Source organism: Alligator sinensis, unplaced genomic scaffold (assembly GCF_000455745.1).
Source record: "Alligator sinensis unplaced genomic scaffold, ASM45574v1 scaffold282_2, whole genome shotgun sequence".
Taxonomy (NCBI): domain Eukaryota; kingdom Metazoa; phylum Chordata; order Crocodylia; family Alligatoridae; genus Alligator; species Alligator sinensis.
The window spans coordinates 3,560,520-3,580,803 of NW_005841879.1; the positions used below are offsets into that span (position 1 = coordinate 3,560,520).

Sequence of the window (20,284 nt, forward strand, 5' to 3'; positions counted from 1 at the left end):
GGCGTCCTCTGCCTCTTTCCCCAGGAAGCTTTCTCTTGCGCCTCGGCGCGGCGGCGTCCTGGCTGCAGCCCCTGCGCTGTCGGGCCGGCCTGAAGACCCTGGGCCCCGCGCTGCAGCAGGACCGCCCCCGCGCCCCCGCCACGGATGGGAGCACGGAGAGGCCCGAGAAGCCGCTGGGCGCGCTGTTCTCCTCGGAGCAGCAGGCCGCCGTCCTGCAGGCCTTCAACGCCGCGTCCGAGGAGGAGCTGGCCGCCATCGGAGAGCTGCACGGCACCCGGCCGGCCGACATCATCGAGTACCGCCTGCAGCACGGGCCCTTTGGGGACTTGCCGAGCTTACTGAACGTGCCTTTCTTGCAACGGGACACCCTGGTTAAGGCCTGCAACTTTATTCTGGATTCATCTGAGGAAACGGAGAGGAGAAAGGGAAAAATGAAGGGCGCTAAATTGTCAAGGAGGTTCTTTAAACCTAAAATCAAAAATGTAGAGGTATGTAGCCGTTTGCAGGTATGTAGCCTGTTGCACGGTTGCGGGCACGTAGCTGTTTGCAGGCATGTAGCCGCTTGCACGTTGCAGGCACGTAGCCATTTCAGCACGGTACCTAGACCCCTGGTGGCCCCAGGTGAACTTTTCGGACGGGTTTCCCTCGCTTTATGCTGTACGTGTGTTCCTGGAAAATGGCGCATAGCTCGAATTCGTATAAAGGGAACCCACTTTACAATGTCACCAATAGGGATATGTCCCAAGATCTCGACTGTACTGACCCCCAGGCCCATTTTACAAGACAGTGTTGGTACTTGCCGACAACAGACAGCACGTGCAAGCACAGGGCACTATAATAATGGGGATGGTGACTACAGAAACACGTATTTCAGACAACAAGCGAGGAGAACAGGTGTACACCAGAGACTGTGTTTTGGTGCACGTCACTCTCACAAGGCACCGCACAAAGCAGCTGACTGGGGGCTTCCACCACACCGATCACATAAAAGTGAATTTACCTTGCATGTAACTAACTTTTTATATGAAAACGGTTATCACATAAGAGTGAATTCGCACATACAGGACCTGCATAAAGCAAGGGAAACCTGTATCGGTCCCCCCTTCACCAGAGATAATGATCATAATAATCCTTATTTTCACCATTTTCAGGCCCCCTTCTGTCTGGGCCCTGCCCGGTTCACCCATGCCTGTGTCCAGTCCTGACCCATTTGATCTAAGAAACCACTCTTATTTTCAGAATAATTTTTGTTAGTGCTCTAAGTTTAACATGTCTAGAAATGATGTTTTATTAACCAGAACTGTGTATAGTTGTGTAAAAGGTGGTATTTTCACCTAAGCTATTAAATAATATTCAGCACATAATTCATACATACACCATCAGAAGGCTGGAGATATTAACTGCTGAAAAAACTGACACCACCTTTCTCCTATTTAGGCTTTATCTAGCATTGTGTCTATTGTTTTTGGCCCCCGCAAAATTGCATGGGCTCACGTGGATCGCAGCTTAGCAGTTCACAGCTGGCAGCAAAAAAAATTCACATTTATGAAGGGAACATATCAGCCAGCAATGTATCTGGAAAATGTAAGTAGGAGGTCTTCTGGATGTTTTTAAAATAAACTTTCAAGTTTAATTTTTACTCACTCATTTTTATAATACATAAAAAAAAATGTACTTCATGTTCCAAGGGAGACCTTTTCTAAGCTCTGTCTCTAAGCACTATTTACTTTGCTGGTTTATTCTATGGATTGCACATAGAAAATCGACAGACTTGCAAAAGGAATCTGTATGAGATATAGCCTTAAAAAGCTTGTTTATTGGCAATGCATACAGCACTCAAGTGGCAGAGCTACTTTTTTCAACACTTGTCTTGAACTCTCTGCAGGTAAACAAAACTAGAGCTCCACAAAAAAGATGCGACCTCTCTTGTACCAGAAGACCTGAAGTATTTAGAAAAATTCAGAAGCTGTGAGGAGGAGCTGCTTGTAACAGTCCTTCTTGCACTCTAGTTATGAGCTGTGATTTGTTACTAGTGCAATGTGTGGCTGCAAGAAGGTGAACAGCCTTCTCCACATTCTTCAATAATTCTAAATAACATTTAGACTTAACCAGGCATTTTTTAAAGTGGCAAAGAGGAGAACTGGAAAGAAGTTTTCAATTTGATGCGTCTTACTCATTTTTTTTTTTTTGTTAACATTTCAATAAAACTTGATGAAAACTGCAATCCTTTTTTGCCAGCTTAGTACTTTAATTATATAGTTTCTTATGACAAATACCTAATAACAGTCACTCATCTGAAATACGCTAGTTAAGAAATCTTTTGATTTTGGTTTCTAGTTCAACTGATTTAGCTAGCGTTCTAGCTAACGTGCATATTTTTCTCTCTCTCCCTCCTCCCCAGATTTCTTCAGTGGTTTCCAAACTTCCTAAAGCTGATGTTTATGTTCTGGAAAAAAAAGTACTTTCCACTAAGAATATAAATATGTTTCCTATAATATTACATCTTCGCACGATAGAAGCTATGCTGTATACCTTGTTACATAAAACACTGATGTTAGATGTCCAGAACCAAATAATAAGCATGCCCCGAACTGCTGTAGGAAAACACTTTGGGTTGATGGTAGGAGATTTCCGGTCAAGTGGAATGGATCTTGTGAAGCAACTTCTCCTAGAATCTGCTACCCAAGAACAGCCACGAATATCCTTTCCCCTGAACAAGGTGGAGGTGTATAGAAGTTTACTTTCTTCAGTTGCACAAAACAGGGAGGAGGAGATGTGCGATTCCCTACTACAGGCACTAGCTTTTTATGAACTCCTAATATGAAACAACATTACTTGAATCTCTTACTGTTGTAGAGCCAAAGTAAACTGAATGTTGTATTTTAACTGAACATCTGTTTCCTCTTACTTTACATATAGCTAAGGTTACCATACATCAGGGTTTTCCTGGACATGTCCTCTTTTTGGGTCCTCCCATCTCTGTCAAGTGTTGTTTTTGTTTTTTTAAATATCAACTAACATCTGGGATTTTGCTGTGCTCTGCATCAGAGTTTTTCCTGGCACTTTCCAGCTTGCCCTAGCAAGGAGCTGCTTAGGCAGGGGAGGGTAAGCAGAGGCAGGGGCATCACATGTGCCTGCCTGTGCACACACCATACAGCCAGGCAGGGTGATGGAAGTGGGGGAAAGGGCTGTGGGTCAGGTCTGGGGGGGGCTGTAGCTTGGGAGTAAGGTGCAACAGCAGGGGCAGGGCTGCTTACTGTCACAAAGCAGCAGGGGGAACAGTCACAGTTGGACCCATGTCCTGTTGCACAGGGGGAGCAGGGGGACAACTGCAGCTGGACCCAAGTCCTGGTAAGTGAGGGTGGCAGCAGAAGCTCTGATTTTTCCATGATGAAAAACCCACTTCCCTATGCTCCTTATCTATGGGGGCATGAATGACATGACTGAGCAGTTCCAGCCAGGTCATGAATGGCTACAGGGCTTAGGGGCACAGATGGCTTTTTCCTCTATCCTCCCAGTTATGGGTCATGGGCTGCAGAACGAGACGGATCGAGCTGGTCAGCCAAAGACTGACACTGGTGTCATTGTGAAGGCTTCAGTTCCCACAATCACAGTCTACTCTTCGGTGAGAGAGGCAGCGGTCTGCTGGGAAGAGATGGCCTCCACCTCACTTCACTGGGCACAGCCAGAATGGCTGACCTGTTTGACTGGGCTTTAAACTAAGCCTGCTGGGGGATGGGTGGACAACCACCAAAGCAAGCCCGCTAGGCAATACCTATAAAACCAACAGGTTAGGTCACCCAGGGCTTCCACTCCTACCGCAGCCCTGGAAAGGTGTCCACCTGAGAATATGAGGAAGCCTTGGGCTCCCAATGGGATGTTTACATGTCTGTACACCAATGCCAAGAGCTTGGGGAATAAACAGGAGGAACTGGTCCTACTAAACAAGAAAGACTGATCTCATAGGGATAACAGACATGTGGTGGGACTCCACCTATGACAGAGCCACAGGTATAGGCAGCTATCTCGGATAGGAGAGATTGTGCAGATAAAAGGTGTGGGGGTGTAGCTGTATGTCAAGGAACGCTACGTATCCCTGCAAGCCGACATTGGCACTCAGGGTGGACAACTAGATACCCTCTGGGTTAAAATAGGTGGGGAATATGACACAGGGGACACAATGGTATGAGTCTGCTATAGCCTCCCTAACCAGAAACAAAAAAGATTGACTAGGAATTCACCAGGGAACTGGCTGAGGCTCCATGCTCTCGGTGCAGGGTTGTCATGGGAGGCTTCAACTACCCGGACATCCTGTGGGAAGAGCACTCTGCCAAATCTGAACAATTGCAGAGCTTCCTCACGTGTATGGACGAACTACCAGCCCCAAGAAGTCTATGGACCAACAAGAGGTAAAGCGTTGCTGGACCTGGTAGTGACTAAAGGGGATGATCTAGTCAGCAACTTAAAAATCAAAGGAAAGCTGGGAGACAGTGCCCACAAGCCAATTGCCTTTACTATCCATTGCAAAGCTGGCAAGTCAGTCAGCACTGCAGAAGTTCTTGACTTTAGGAAAGCTGAATTTGATAAGCTCAGGAGGCTTGTTGTCAAGGCCCTAAGGGACCAAGACTTGGCAGGGAGAGAAGTCCAAGAGGAGTGGTCGTTTCTTGAGGGAGTGATCCTGGAAGCACAAGGGATGTCCATCTCCACTCGGAGGAAAGGTAATAAAAGGGCACAGCAACCCCCTTGGCTCAGCCAAGGCTCAACCTCCTACACCAAAAGAGAGAGGCTTATAAAGGATGGAAGATAGGAATTACCACAAAGGAGGATTAATCTGCACTGGTCTGTGCCTGTAGGGAGTGAACCAGGAAAGCCAAGGCTGCAACCGAACTCCACCTGGGTACATGTATAAAGGACAATAAAAAGTCCTTTTTCAGATATGTGGGGAATCAGAAGAAAATCAAGGGTAACACTGGACCCCTGCTCAACCAAATAGGACAACTGACAACCAACACCCAGGAAAAAGCCAGCCTGCTTAATGGATACTTTGCATTGGTTTTTCATCAACCCGAAGGGTCTGCCGTGCCTAGCAAGATGCAGGACGGCCAGGGTGAGGCGAATTTATACTCAGCGTTGGTGTGGACCTTATAAAGGAACACCTTGAGAGGCTGGACACTTTCAAGTCAGCTGGTCCTGAAAGATTACATCCCAGAGTACTTAAGGAGCTGGCAGGAGTCATAGCCCAGCCATGGGCAAAGATTTTCAAAAACTCCTGGCACTCAGGTGAAGTACCTGAAGATTGGGAGTAGGCCAATGTGGTGCCCATCTTTAAGAAAGGGAGGGAAGTAGATCCAGGGAACTACAGGCCAATTAGCTTGACCTCAATCCCTGGAAAGATTCTGGAAAAAAAAAAAAATTAAAAAAAAATCAAAGACCATTTTTGACAAGCTGGCTGATGGCAACATCCTGAGGGACAGCCAGCATGGGTTTGTTGTGGGTTGGTCCGGCAAGATCCATCTCATTTCCATCTATGACATACCACCTGGACAAGGGAGAAGAGATTGACATCATATATCTGGATTTTAAAAAAGTCTTTGATCTGGTATCCCATGAGCTCCTCTTGGAAAAATTGGCCAGCTGTGGCCTTGGTTACATCAGTCTGATAGCTGGGGAATTGGCTCTGAGGCTGGACCCAGAGAGTGGTGGTCGACGGAAGCGAATCATCATGGCACTCCATGACCAGTGGCATCTCCCAAGGCTCTGTCCTTGGACCTGCTCTCTTTAACTTCTTTATTAATGATGTGGATACTGGGCCAGTCCACTTCTGACACGTTTGTCGACAACACCAAACTTTGGGGTAGTGTCCACACCGGAGGCTAGGCTGGTGATCTAGGCTGGCTTGGATAGACTGAAAAAGTGGGTGGATACAAACCTGATGACTTTCAATACTGACAAATGTAAGGTACTCCACGGGGGGGAGGAGGGGGGGGCAGGGAAACCCCCGCAGCATGCTTATAGGCTCCGCCGGGGTATGCCCCCCCAAACCCAGGCCCAAGGGGGTCACGATTGACCACAAGATGAACATGAGCCACCAATGTGATGTCACAGCTGGTAAAGCAGGCTAAACTCTGGCTTACATCCATAGATGCTTCTCAAGTAAATCTCAGGATGTCATCTTCCTGCTGTACTCAGCCTTGGTGAGGCCACAGCTGGAGTACTGCATCCAATTCTGGGCTCTGCAATTCAGGAAGGATGTGGAGAAGCTTGGGAGAGTCCAGAGGAAAGCCACACATGATCAGGTCAGGAGAACAGACCTTATGAAGAAAGGCCGAGAGCCATGGGACTCTTCAGCCTGGAAAAGCGCAGGCTCGGGGGGACCTGGTGGCTGCCTATAAGTACATCAGGGGTGTGCATCAGGATCTGGGGGAACGTCTGTTCAGCAGAGCACCCCAAGGGATGACAAGGACCAATGGTCACAAACTTCCAAGACCGTTTTAGGTTGGATAGGAGGAAAAATTTCTTTACTGTCCAAGCCCCCAAGGCCTGGAATAGGCTCCCTCCAGAGGTGGTGGACACTTACCTTGCTGGGATTCTTTGACCCCAGCTGCCTTCCTGCCCTTGGGGCAGGGGGCTGGACTCAATCTTCTGAGGTCCCTTCCAGCCCTAATGTCTATGCAAATCAAATGCCAAAATATACAGGTATTTAGAATATATTTTATAGGTGATTGAAGCACTGGTAGACTTCCAAATTGCTTTAAAACTGTAAATATATCAATAAAACATTATGTTCAACTCTCTCTCACCCCCCCCTTTAATTTTAAATCACAGATTTGGGGTTTTTCCATCAGAGAATTTGCAATTTTTAAAGAGAAAAGCAGGATACCTGCTGTTCATACACACAAGCCTGTTTACCAAACAAAGTAATAGATGCTGCACATTTTGTAGTCATTTATTCCAGCAAAGTAGCCAGATCAGAAGAACAGTGTGGTACAGTTACTCTGCACTTGTGTGGAAGACTCCACACCCTACAAGGAAGTGGCTGAAAAGTACAATTAAAACTGCAAAGGTCAGGCCTGGGACACACAAAGTCTGCCTCCCACCAATGGGAAAATGAGGAAGCAACTGAGCATCCTGGACATTTTTTTGGAGCTTTGGGTTCCTCGTAAATAAAAGCAAAGCAGTATTATGCTAGGGCAGGGGTTTTCAACTTTTTTAACAAGTGTATCCCCTCTCTCTCAAAGTTTCAGCTCATGTACCCCTTTATATTTTTTCCTTGTTTTTAATGTTCTTGTGCAGACCAAGCAAGAATGTGACTCTTAGCTGGAGAGATGGAAAACTAAGAACTTCAGATTGCTTTTGTGGTCTGTCTCGTCTCTTAGAACATAAACTCTTTTACACAAGAACCATCTCGCTGCTTAAGCACCATAACGGGTCTGGTTCCTGCTACTATATGCTAATGTATTGTTACTCTGTACCGTGTACATTGTAAAGCAACTTACAATTAGATGAACCATAAAATTAATATTACCCAATTGGGAGTGGTATAGTATAAGTAACAGTTTAAGTACAGATTACTAGCATGCTAGTGGAAGTGCAGCATATGACAGGAAAGAAAATTCAAGCGTAAACTTTTTCTGAATGCAAGAAGAAAGGAACAGAAAAAGCAAGAGGCTAACTCTTTTGCATTATATATCTTGTTACCAATCTGTGTGTTGTTCAGCAAAATTCTTAATAAGAGGGAACAGGTGTGGCAACCCACCATGGCACTTTTAATTCCAGTTGCAATCCAGAAAGTAAATCTGCCCTTTGGGTAAGGCTCAAGAGAAAAAGGGGAAGATTTACAAAAAAAGAAATCCAATACCTTTATCTGCATTTCAATATTTACCATCATGTTATATCTGATGTTTCCATTCCTAAAAAATGCTTTCCTTTAATAGGTTTCTTCTGCTCTTTAGCAAGTTTTAGAGGAGAAGGAAGGGTCATGGATGTTCTAATTGGAAAATTATAATTAGGCTTAAGTTCTGGAAGAGGAATAGGTGGTGTGGTATTAAAACCTTTGTACAACTCTTCATAAAATGATGCCCTAATGAGACACTGTGAAAACAAGTACACATTTACAAACAGCGGGAATATAGTTTTTCTAAAACTGCAGAGCCTAGGCCACTGCTACAACTCGAGATTTAAACTAACACTGATTAATATAAGCCGCTTGCTGTGGCTCCAAATGCTTGGCTACTCAGCCACAGGAGAGATAAACTGCATACAACAGTTTCAGACAAATAAATTTACTGTATCCAAAAGCATGTTCACAGGTGAAGTGTAAGAAAGAAGCAAGATCAGAGGAGGAGAGGTAACAGTTGCAGTGTGGGCTAAACTTTGGTCTTCCCAAGAATTACAGCAGTATTTGATGAACTGAGGTGCAATTTTACACCTCTATACTGGGCTTATTAATCTTAGAAAAAACAGCTCAAGTGTGACAGGATCCATGAAAAACATAATTAGAGAAGTTTCATTTAGGAAAATCCTTCAGGCCACAGACACCATCCTAAACTCTAAAGTCTGACTTTTCAAGTAGCAAAATTATTTAAAAGTGGTACAAATGTCTCACCCACAGATTTATTTCAAGTCATGAAACAGATTCAAGCACAGGTAACCAGGCTGAAGTCTTTATCAAATATAAAATACAATAAAAAGCAATATACAAGACTATCAATAGTTTACATATTACTAAACCCAAAAGTGATGCAGGTATAAAAATATTATTTACAAAAAATCTTGCCAATTCTTTGAATCCCATCTCTTGGGCTACAGTATTTCTTCACCACGTTGGAGATAAACATACTGGCCTGACATCTTTAAAAGACAAATACATGAATATAATGAAGTAGATCCATATACCCCGAGACATATCACTTCAAAGACTTTTTTACTGCCTTCTCCCCTCCCACTACTCACTGTTGTGTGATTAAAGGCTTCCAGTTTTAAAGTTTCTGCTAGTCTTTCATCATGCTGGTTTTCTCCACTATTCGAAGATCCAGAGTGGAACCACCAGACTGCAATTCTGTGAAGCCCTAGCTGTGAGTGGATACTGGGACGGTGACTCATTCCCCAAACACACCAGCCACCAGAAACATGGATCACTTGTCCTTACTTGAATGTGCACTTTCAGTGCAGCAATCCAAAGTAATATGAAGTGGTCCAGATACCTGCACAAACTAAAACACTTTTGAGCTCACTTAAAACGCACACCAAAAGAACCCACCATTTTGGCCATGGAGGGCAATACTACCACAGCAGATATATACAGTTTGTGTTTTTAAATACTTATATAAAAATTTAATATACAAATGTCTCTCTGAATGTACAAAAAATTAATATGGTAAAATCAGGTTGTGGCAAGTACCATATAGACCCACTGTACAAGGCACTTCTGGTGTCAAAACACTCTAAGGGAATTCGGCTGCCAAACTGCTCATTGTTTCTTTTGGTATTTCAAGATGAATTCCTTCCAGATAATGCAGAAACCTGTTAAAAAATAAAGAGCAGAAAGAAATAAAGAAGTCCATTAAGAAAAAAAAGCAGTAATTTTTAGTGTACTGATGAGAGAAGTAGGTCCTGAATCCATCTCCCCTCCCCTCTGAAATTCCAGAAGAAAAAAAAAAAGGTTGTAACGAAATTTAACAAATGCTACTGCATGGCAAAACACAGCAGATTCAGATCAACCTAAAACCTACCTTCTTTTGAGTTTCCCCTGTTCTTTAAGTTTCTCTGATCTACAGATGCTACGGAGTGTGGGTAGGTATTCCACTATGCTAGCTTGCCTGTTACACAGGTGTAACAGAGTTCTACTCGAAAACACAGTTTGGATAATTTCCAGTCTCTTCTCTGCTTTTCTGTGAATACTAAAGAGACAGAAACAAGAGAGACATACTTAGTGTTACTCTTTAATGAGTAAAATGGTGACATTTGAATACCATGAATACCAAAAACATTGATTTTAGGTCTCATTAAAAGGTGTAATCATACAAAAGTGGTCCATGAAATACACAACCTATCACAGGGGTGGGCAATTATTTTGGGCGGAGGGCTGCTTACTGAGTTTTCATAAGCCAGTAAGGGCCATATGACAGGCAGTCAGGGGCAGATAAATATTAATTTTCTAATTTTTTAGGGGCCCCGCAGGCTGGATAGTGTGGCCTGGTGGGCTGCATCTGGCCTGCAGGCCACATTTTGCGCACCCCTGTACTATTATTATTAATTACACAGCGCTAAGTAGAAGTTGTCTGCTCTCTAAATCCTCCAGGTTAAACCACAGAAAAAAAGTTTAGGGAGAAGTTTTTACAGCTACAGTGATCATGTATAGGTGGTTTAAACACATACCCTGAGCCTGAACATATCAAGGCATCCATTCTGGTCAGGAATAAAGTGCCAGTTACAAGTTTATCAACATTCAGGTTTCCCACTATCAGAACAGCAACTGTATAGTGTCACAGTGCACATGCAAATTAGGTTTTGAATCATGATATAAAAGCTCTCTCAATATATACAACTGATTTTTTAATCTTTCACACACTGACTTCTTCAAAAAAAGGATGCGTTAATAGCAGCTTAGGAATTCATTTATTGCCCTATTTAAATACTTGTAAAAGAATTATTTGTTAATCTATGCAACAAAGTTTGGGATAAAACAGTGGCTAATTTATTAAAAACTAATCCTTTATATTAACAGTGAAAACAAAATGTCTTTGCTAATTGAATATTATATTTGAGGTTTTTCTCCCCTTGGTTTTAAGGGCATATGCTACAACTACAAAGATATCCACAGCTGATACATTCCCCACTCCAGATCTAATAATACCAATATACTATTTGGACTGTCTAACTTATGGTTAAGAGTTATTCACATGTATAAGTGCTTGAAGGATTAAGACACCCCACAGCAAACTATTTAATTGTCTAGGTCTTGAGAAAAAACAGCTTTAATTTCCTGCAGTAGACTAGAATGGTGCTACTACCCAACCTCAGCATAGTCATGGACATCACTTTGGCAATAAACCCAAGCAGTTGGGAAAAGGAACATTTTAAAAAAATGAAATCCTTTTCTTGCATCTTTTCTGGAACAGAAAGAAAGGATGGGCCATATTTAGCTGTTTATAAGCAAAAGTCCACATCTGAAAAAGTTTCAGCACTGATCAGCAGAGACAGAAGTGAACCTTCTTCCTCCAACCACTACTTGTACAGTATTCCAGGAAACAAGTGAGGCACTGGTCTTACCTCGAATCAGCTGATTGACCAAAGTATATATTATTTCTTTCTTCTGAAATACGCAAAGTAAGTTCCTCCATTTGATCACTTCCTAGTGTTTTAGGATTCAAGGAGGCTTCCACATCTTGTGAAATATTAACAAAGCACTTATTAAAACTGAGTGCTTCAACGGCTGCCTTGAGTTCACTACAGCTTTGAAAACTCCACCAATCACTATCTTCTGTACTGTGCTCATCACAGAGACCATTTTTAATTTTTCCATGTGTCCAATTAAACCCTTCATTTCTACAATATTCCTTGGGCTCCCTTACATTAGTGCGTAGACAGCAATCTAAGAAAGACATGTCATCCACAAATTCAGTCAGTGAATGCAGGCAATTAGAAACAAGAGCAGAGCTTTTTTTCCTTGCTGGGATTTTAACTTTTTCTTCTTTATTCATCCTAAATTTTAATTCATCTGGGTTTTTTTCTAAGCATGATTTAGGACCGTCTGATGACAAGCTTATAAATTCAGCAGAGTAGTTCAATTCATTATCAAATAAGTCACTATCATCCAATAAAGCTAGCCTTCTCTGGTTCTTTGTCCTTTTAGACTTTTTCACAGGGCTAGCTTTTTCCAGCTGATCAAGGGATCTCTCATTTGAAGAAACTGCTGTAGCCTTTTCAAATAAAGGGTTAAATGTTTGTGTTGGCTTTGGAAGAATCTGAACTGGTAAAGGAAGAATAGACTCAAGATTGCTATATATGAAATCCACTTTCTTCATCTGGAATTCTAAGAGCAGTTTTATCAATTTATTCCAGTCTTCTGTTGTCGTGATTTTATGCTGTGAAAACATTAAATTTTAAAAAAATGTGCTTAATTTCACAGTAGTTTTCAATCAATTAAATGTAAACCACACTTAAGTTACAAAGACAAAGATATTAGAGAAATATTCATGGCTTACCAGTCAATTAACTAAAGAACTGACGGCCTGATTGTTAGCTTGACTGAACCTACCTGTTTTTAATTCCTTAGGTACAAATTAACATTTTAAAGATTGTTGCTAAACATGCCTACTCTAAATAGTACTGAAAATTGTTACATAATGCATTGTAAACCCATTCTTCAGATACAATTTTCTTCAAAACTTTAGCAACCAGAATTACAAAAATACCTTGAGAAATGTAAACAAATCTTCCGAGGGCAAAAAAATATTTTTAAGGCCAAGCAAAGTTTCTATGCAGCCTGTATCACATTTTGGAAGCTTCTGAAGATGTATATCAGTTTGAGGAGCACCACTCTTTGAATCCGTCTTTTCAGTAAGAGTTAACTGATCTGATCCATTTGTCTCTCGGCCTCCTCCTCTTCCTACACAAAAGATACCACATTTAGTTTACAATGACATGAAAAATTCTGGGGCCAAGACATTATCCCTTTTTTGATTCTGCTCATTCTTTTCCAAGCTAAAGAAATAAAACCTAGTTTTTAAACTGGAAGTCTCATCTTGCTGTAATCTTGAATTTTACTAATTTAATTTTGTTCTCCTCCCTCTTCTTTCTTCTGACAATCCTATCAGTTTGTTCACTCTACCTTTCTTAACTTTTCCTTTCTTCCCCCTTTACTACTAGTACTTTCCTAAACAGGGGTTTCTCAACCTTTTCTGTACCAGGACCCAATTATAAAACATTGATGGCCAGTCTTGACACAGTGCCCCTCACTCCCAACTCGCTGCCCCCTGCCCCCAGTTTGTGGTGGGGGGAATGGGGGCCCCAAGCAGCCCCGAGCAGGCTGGAATGCTGACAGCCTGCAAGGGAGAGGCCACAGTTTCCCACGTTTTTCCTTCTTTAAAGGAGAATCCATTTTTTAAAGTTTGTCTGCAACCCTTTCATACATTAAAGACCTATGGGTTGAGAAATGCTGTTTCTTGCTCTTTGTATCCTGCTTTGGTTTCTTCCTCTCTCATTGGCTGAAAATCCATGTACTGCTTCCTTATGGGAAAAGGTTCTGCGAACCGTTCCTTTTCCCTAGCCCTCAGTTCTGATCTGCCTGCATTCCCTCCTCTATTCCCTCCTCCCTCAGCTTTCTCTCCTCTATTCCCCCTTATCCTTCAATTCTGCTTCATCAACAAGAACAGCAGCAAGATATTGTGGTGAACTAACTGCAGCCCCAGGATGATTTTTGCTATAATTGTATGACTTACTCTCCATGTCGAGAGGGAACTGGCCTACTCTTGTTACTCACAGGAAAGAAGAGTAAGGGGTAACAACTGCGAAAGTTCCTGGTATCAGATACCACAGTGATAGGTAATGAACAAATGTAATAAATGCAGACTTCTAGTCCTTTAGTTACTGTGACTATACTGTGGGACTTTAGATCACTGTCTCAACTTCTTTCAGGAAGTTAAATAATTATGAATGATTGGTAACAACTCCTGCATAAAACATGTACATTCTTCATTTTAGTATAAAGATTTTAATATCCTGGCCATTATTTTACTCTGGATTAACTTACCGTGAAGTGCTACACCTTTTTCTTTCAAGCATCCACCTCCACTTCTAATCCAAAATTGTAGGTAGAGAACACTCTGTCTGATATCACAGTTATTTGTAGTTAGCAGAGTAGCTAAGTCTTTTATATCTGTTCGTAGATTCTCAGCCAGACACAGCACCTGCAAATAGCTAGCAGCATTTATCTAAAATAAAATGTCAGATAAAAAACCTGTTAAATGTATTTGTCCATTTAGACTATGGCAAGTTACCGGAAAAGGCTGGTCTTATGTACTGGAAAAATTCAATCCATTTGTGTGACAATGGAGAAACAGCTATGAACTATAGAAGTGAGTTTTCCAATTCTTTTAATTTTTGTTAGCCTTTTGACCATAACTAAGTTATTCTTGGAAGTCATGTCACACACAATATAGCAAAATCTGCTGGAATCTAATAAGACTCGATCTATTTTAAAACTATTTCCCATATTTACTGCCTGTAAAAAAAAGTATAAAACTTCTAGCTCAACCTTTTAATTATTGGTATCACATATTACTTTGGGGCAGGGACACCTAGGAAATGTACAGAGCATAAATTTGGCGAGTCCCTCTGCAGAAAAAAAGAACAACTAGCCTTTATTTACTACAGTTTAAGAGGGGATGGAAGGAGTGTATTATAATGGCTAATAGATAGCTTTTAAAATACCCAACCTCAACTCAGACCCACTGCGTTAACTCTTAAGAAGCCTTCACAGAACTGGACTTATGGCAAACGACACCAAGCTTTTTCTACCTGGGCTCTTCAAGCACTTGTGCTCCCGAATTCCACAAAAAGGCATGAGCAGCCCAGTTTAAAAAGAACATTTGTCCTTTAATTTTGTTATCTTCAGTTGACCTTGTAGATTTAAAAATCTAGATATTGGAAAGTGATAAAAAGATCCTTTTCATTGATGTTTCCTTTTTTTGTTTTAAACACATTATATAATTTACACTTGCCCTTAACTGAAGCAATCTGCCAATACAGAATGTTGTCATGTACTGGACTCTTTCCTTTAATAAAAATATCACTAGATTAATATTTCTTTCATTGTCAGTGCCTGATTCATTCTGTTAAATTCAGATCTTTGAAGTGTAACTACTACAGATGTAAAAAATCTTCCCTTACAAAACTTGGACAGTTTGATTATGAAGGACATTTAAAAAAAAACAAAACCCTCTCTCAAATATTCAGGTATGCAAATACGCCTGTCAGCTTTCTAGCTAAAAGATAGAATTAATTCTATGTGCAGTAAAAAGAAATAAGTCACATTTTTAAGGACTGTAATGAACAGCACGTGTTTTTAAAATCAACATATTAGCTTCAATTGCAAATCTCAAAACATACGATTTTCAATTTTACCAATTAAATCCAAACAAGGGATCTGCATGTCAAAAACAGAGAGACTTACCAGAGGGGGTATTTTAAAGTTGATTTCTTCAAAGTATCCATCAAACATTAAACTAAAAGTTGGATCTGCACGAAAGGTACAAATTAAATTTGGTGAAATTTTCCTCTTCAAAATTGTTTATCTTTTGTTTAAGAAAGAAAAAGAAAGTGTTGTATTTTTACCTAAATACTAAAATATATTTAGCATTTATTCTTTGTACAAACCTCACAAACTTAACAGAAACAGTTTGTGCTTGCATAGAGAATTAGAGTTTCACTAACTTTTGCGGTCACAAATCGTATTCTGCTCGCTCCTAGTCAATACTCTACTTCATACGAGTCGACCTTAAATGCCTACAGGGTCCCATTACTGGAGACAAGGGACACTCACCGTTTGTAGTAAGAATTATAGGCCTCTTTGCAGTAGCCATGAAAGTCTTGATTGCACTTAAAAACCCAGCATCTTCATCAAAGATTATATCAACCTATGGGAAGTACCAAATATGTAAAAATGCTTAATGATAGCTTATGAAAATAGTACTGTAATGTATTCCGGCTGTAGTGTCCAGCTTTTACTGATTACATGGTTTTCCCTGATTTATGTGGGTTCTTTATATGCGAATTTGCTCTTATGCAATGAGCATATTTAAACCCATAATTCATTATGGGCAAGGTAAATTTGCTGTTATGCAATCAGCATAGGCACACCCCCACTTGCCCCCCAAGCAGGTATGTCTGTGGGGGGAGAAGAAAGGGCCGTAGCTCCACTCACCCCAGCCCCAGCTGAAGTGGCCCCAGGAGCAGTCTGTGCCAGCTGCAGACGGAACTGTCATGGGGGGGGATGCGCCTCTTGCTGCTGTGCGCCCCACCCTGGGAGGGCTCCGGGCTGTGCCAGGCTCTTCCCAGGGAGTGCGTGCCCCCGGATCTGTGCGCGGGACGACAGCAGGCTGCTGCTGGAGGCTGGGGCCGGTAGCAGCACCAGGCTGTTCCCGATGCTTGTGTGGCCCGCCCCAATCACTGGGAAGAGTCTGGTGCCGCCACTAGCCCCAGCCTGCAGCGGGAACCTGCTGTCATTTTGTGTACAGATCCAGGGACCTGTGCCCCCCCGGGAAGAGCCCAGCGAATTTAAGCGCTGTTCTCTGGGAATGCATGTGCCACATAAAATCGAGGGAAAGCTGTACAAATAACATTTTTTCCTAAACATATTTAAATAAAGGAAATATACCCACTCCAAATGAAGTTCATTAGATATGTACACACTATTTGTAGTAGGTGCAAAAAAGGTTTTAGCAGTCTTCTCTATATTCAAATCTAACAATATTTTATTTTATATCATAGCAATTATGACATTCTAGAAATAAGACAAGTATCCTTAACATTAAGTTGCTTTTGGGCTGTAATTTCTCACTCTTTAGTCTACAGCCCAAAACAGTTTTTTGGGGGCAAATGTTAGCTTTTTGTGTGAAGTATAGGGGGAAAAAAGGAAAGAGGAAAAAGAAATACAGTAAAATTTCTGTTATCCGGCATCCCCCAGGAATGGGGGATGCCAGTTAATTAAATGTGCACTGTCTGGTATGCTCCCCGGCATCAGTGTGCCGGGGGACGGGGGGGCCTGCGCAGGCTGCTTTGCCCTGGGCCGTGGGCCAAAGAAGCGGCAAAGAAAAATTCGGCTCATGGCAGCGAAACAGGAAATCCTCCCGAAGTGGTACTTCCGGTTTCACTTTTGCCACATTCCTTGGATGTCGGTTAATAGAGTTTTCCAGCTAATAAAAGTGCTGGTTTACAGCAAAAGTTGTGTTATGGGCCTGGGGGTGGGAATCCATCTATTTACAAAATAATAGTTAAATATTTCTGTTTGGATCATTAGATGTTGCATCTAGGATATATATTTATAGACCAAGCTTGCAAAAAAAATTCAGTGGGTGAAATTACTTCCAGCTGAATTTTTTCAAAAGTTGCTAATCCTAACACTGAAATCTACCCAGAGTCTCAAGGGAAAAGAAATTATTTAAGCATGAAAATATTTATTTTCCAAAACACGCAGACAATTTAAGGTTTACCTCTTCAAAAAGAATGAGAGACGTTGCACTTTTTCTGTTGAGTTCCTCTCCTCCCACTTCCTTGCTCACTGATCTAATCTGAATATCCGCAGTTTCTTCAGGTGATTTTTGTATAGTTTCTGAATATTAAGAACAAGCCACGAGATGAATGTAAAACCAAAAAGCAATTCAAGTACTTTACTATGTAAAGTCCTAGTCCTGCAGAGTTGTGGAAACCTGCATAACGTTTCACATGTTAAACTGTCCCATTGAAGTCTAAGACACTACTCATGCATAAAGTATATCTATCAACTTCCATAACTACCATAACACAAGTACAACAGATTTTCTAGTCACCGTCCTAATTATTAGTCCTTAATATTTGTGCAACTCTGAAAGATTATCTGCAAATGGAAAAAGGTGACAAACTAGCGTATTAAATGGTAATACCTACCTTTGTTTTTTTCTTGAGATTTTACTGTTTCTTCATTATTCTTAGGCTTAGAAGATACTTTAAAATAATTTGCTAGTGTTTTAGGAGGAAAACTTCGTTTTATTCCTGTTCCTTTGGGTGAAAGTGGAGGTTTCCTTGGTGAAACAATTTTCTTGGGAGAATTTATTTTTTCTAAAAGACAGGGTTTGCATTAGTTTTAAGCTTAAAATATATTTCTCCAACTGACAACTCTGATAAACTGAAAGCCTGGTTTAATTTAGCTATTCTCTCTGCAATATAAAGATAATTTAAAATAAGCAGCAATAGTCAGAATAACTTTTCTCCCTCCTACTCCACACCAATACAGAAGTATTATTAGGAACAGTCAAATTAAAAATACTGGGGAAAAAGTTTAATTCAGTAAATGTGGGTATGCTTCACCTAAAATCAACAAACCACATTTCCCAACATTAAAAGAATAAGGTGAATGCAAGTTTACCACTTTTTATGCTGCCTTTTACTTTTCTTCTACCAACTGCTAAAAGGAAGAGATCAACACAAATGACACTTACTCGGGGACTTGGTGCTACAACTGTTAAAGAAGCAAGGTTTATGTGCATTTACACCTTGCTTGTCCACCTGATGAGACTGAGTGGCTTCCTTTAGCTGAGATAAGATCTGTCTACCACTGCGCTGGCAAGAGGCATTAACTTCAAATATCTGCAAGAATATTTAAAATAAATTCAAATACCTTTTATTAAATATATGTGTATACACACACACACACACACACATATATACCTAATTATATATTAGTAAAGACAAACCTTAAACCCAAGTTCCTGAGCACAAGCATACACTGCAGCAGTCTTTCCCACACCCGGTGGGCCAGTTATCAGCATAGTATTACAGAGAGCAATCTCTTCTTCACTGTCAGATTTGTCTTCCTTAAAATCCATGCTATCCAAAGAATCTACAGAATTATTTCAAAAGGAAACAAACAGTTTGAACCACTGAGTCAAGCCAGAGGCAAATATGGCATGATCTAGATTAGTCTCCATATTTAGAAACATGGCAAATTAAAATAAATGGCAAAAAAACCAGAACGTATTTTTGAAAAGCGGAGGGGTGGGGGCGGGAAGAGGTTTGGAAATCCCCACTACCTTGTTGGGCGTTTCCCTCATCTTTTTCCACTTTCTGATTTCTCTTTTCTTCTAAATCGGCTCTTCTTTTCCACTCCTGCAGCCAACTTTGAGGAGAGGAAACAAGAAATAATTAAATCAATAAAGCATCCCAAGTGAAGATGAATAGTTCAGAGTTTTTTCCCCCAGGAAAAAAAAAAAAAAAATCTTTCCCCTTTTACCTAAATCAACTGTATAAACATCTACTAGATTCTACTAGGAAGGATTCAAAATGAACAATTACTAAAGAATGTTCAATTACTAAAGTAAATGGTTTGAGTATACTGTATTTTATTAGAGTTTATTAAGCTCATATTTTGAATTCACTCTTCCAAAATATTCCATTTGATTGAGCAAACACAACTGATGCAAATAATGAAACTGACAAATCTGCTACAAGAGGCAAGTTTGATACCCCTACTGTAAACTACTGTTTGTTAAGGGGAAATCAAACCTCATGTTATACTTGATTTTGGTAAAACAACGGATACATTTCTCACCCGTGTAATCTTTTAATTGTCTTTGCATTCCCTACAAGTTCACTGGATTCCTGAGGTTGGTACTTTTCTGTCCACAGCACATCTTCCTTTTCAATACCTAGAATAAAAAAAAAAAAAAAAAAAAAAAGACTACTTCTGGATTTTTATTTATTTTAAACAATTCTGTATCCAAAAAAAAAAAGTAAACACACCAGTTGCTTATGTGCATGGAATTAAACAGAGGTGGATTTAATTTTAAAAATTAAAAATTCTAAATATTTTTAAAATTTTCAAGTCTCTTATTTATATGTTGCAGTTCTTTACTTTCTTCCCATTGTATGCAGCCTGAAATTCCTACAGTGAAATCCTATTTCTCTCACTAGGTAATTCCTCGTTAGTTGAATTTCACATTTTAAATAGGTAACTTTTTCGTCTAAAAAAAAAAAAAAAGTTTCACATGTAAAATGCTCATCCAGGATGGAAAAAACCAAAAACAAATCTAGGGCTCCATGACCATCTTTAGATACTCAAAGGACAAGTTTAATGAGCAATTAATTTATTCTGTTAATTATGATTACCTCACCTTCCCATATTGCTGAACATCTACAAGAGAAGAAACATCGAAATTCTTGAACCAAATCAGATCCTCTAGCATAGTTTGCAGTTAATGAGACTGTGCAACTCGTTAAATGTTTATAAGATTAGGGCCTAATTTTCAGAGCCTACAGCTGTTTTGTTATATTGGGAATACCAGAAGTGGCACTTATATTTCAGCTCATTTTAAATTTTAATCTAAAGACACAAAAGCAATAGCATAATTTTTCAAGTTCTACTGAAACTCTGTAAAACAGATTTAAAATCAATATTATTTTAGTCCAGTATTTTAAATCACGACTTAATTATCGATTTAAAATTACTCCATTCTGGCATTAAAATTACTAACAACTTCAGAGTAGCTTGTCCATATTCTTGTTTCTCTGTGGACCTGCTAATGACCAG

General features: G+C 40.5%; 2 protein-coding genes across 2 annotated transcripts in view; one reads left to right on the forward strand and one right to left on the reverse strand.

Annotated features, from left to right (window-relative positions):
• The window catches only part of TEFM (transcription elongation factor, mitochondrial), a 4,106-nt gene extending 1,215 nt beyond the window's left edge, over positions 1-2,891 (forward strand). Inside the window, exons 2-4 of the mRNA XM_025196236.1 lie at positions 3-488; positions 1,438-1,584; positions 2,402-2,891. Coding sequence (XP_025052021.1) covers positions 3-488; positions 1,438-1,584; positions 2,402-2,824 — 1,056 coding nt within the window. The 3' untranslated portion in view covers positions 2,825-2,891. The remainder of the gene's footprint in view (positions 1-2; positions 489-1,437; positions 1,585-2,401) is intronic.
• A 5,756-nt stretch (positions 2,892-8,647) lies between these two features.
• The window catches only part of ATAD5 (ATPase family, AAA domain containing 5), a 21,522-nt gene continuing 9,885 nt past the window's right edge, over positions 8,648-20,284 (reverse strand). Inside the window, exons 11-23 of the mRNA XM_025196237.1 lie at positions 19,307-19,403; positions 18,789-18,874; positions 18,453-18,598; positions 18,198-18,345; positions 17,647-17,817; positions 17,214-17,332; positions 15,545-15,638; positions 15,176-15,240; positions 13,754-13,934; positions 12,417-12,610; positions 11,272-12,086; positions 9,732-9,899; positions 8,648-9,522 (exon numbers count right to left, since the gene is read on the reverse strand). Coding sequence (XP_025052022.1) covers positions 9,444-9,522; positions 9,732-9,899; positions 11,272-12,086; positions 12,417-12,610; positions 13,754-13,934; positions 15,176-15,240; positions 15,545-15,638; positions 17,214-17,332; positions 17,647-17,817; positions 18,198-18,345; positions 18,453-18,598; positions 18,789-18,874; positions 19,307-19,403 — 2,363 coding nt within the window. The 3' untranslated portion in view covers positions 8,648-9,443. The remainder of the gene's footprint in view (positions 9,523-9,731; positions 9,900-11,271; positions 12,087-12,416; positions 12,611-13,753; positions 13,935-15,175; positions 15,241-15,544; positions 15,639-17,213; positions 17,333-17,646; positions 17,818-18,197; positions 18,346-18,452; positions 18,599-18,788; positions 18,875-19,306; positions 19,404-20,284) is intronic.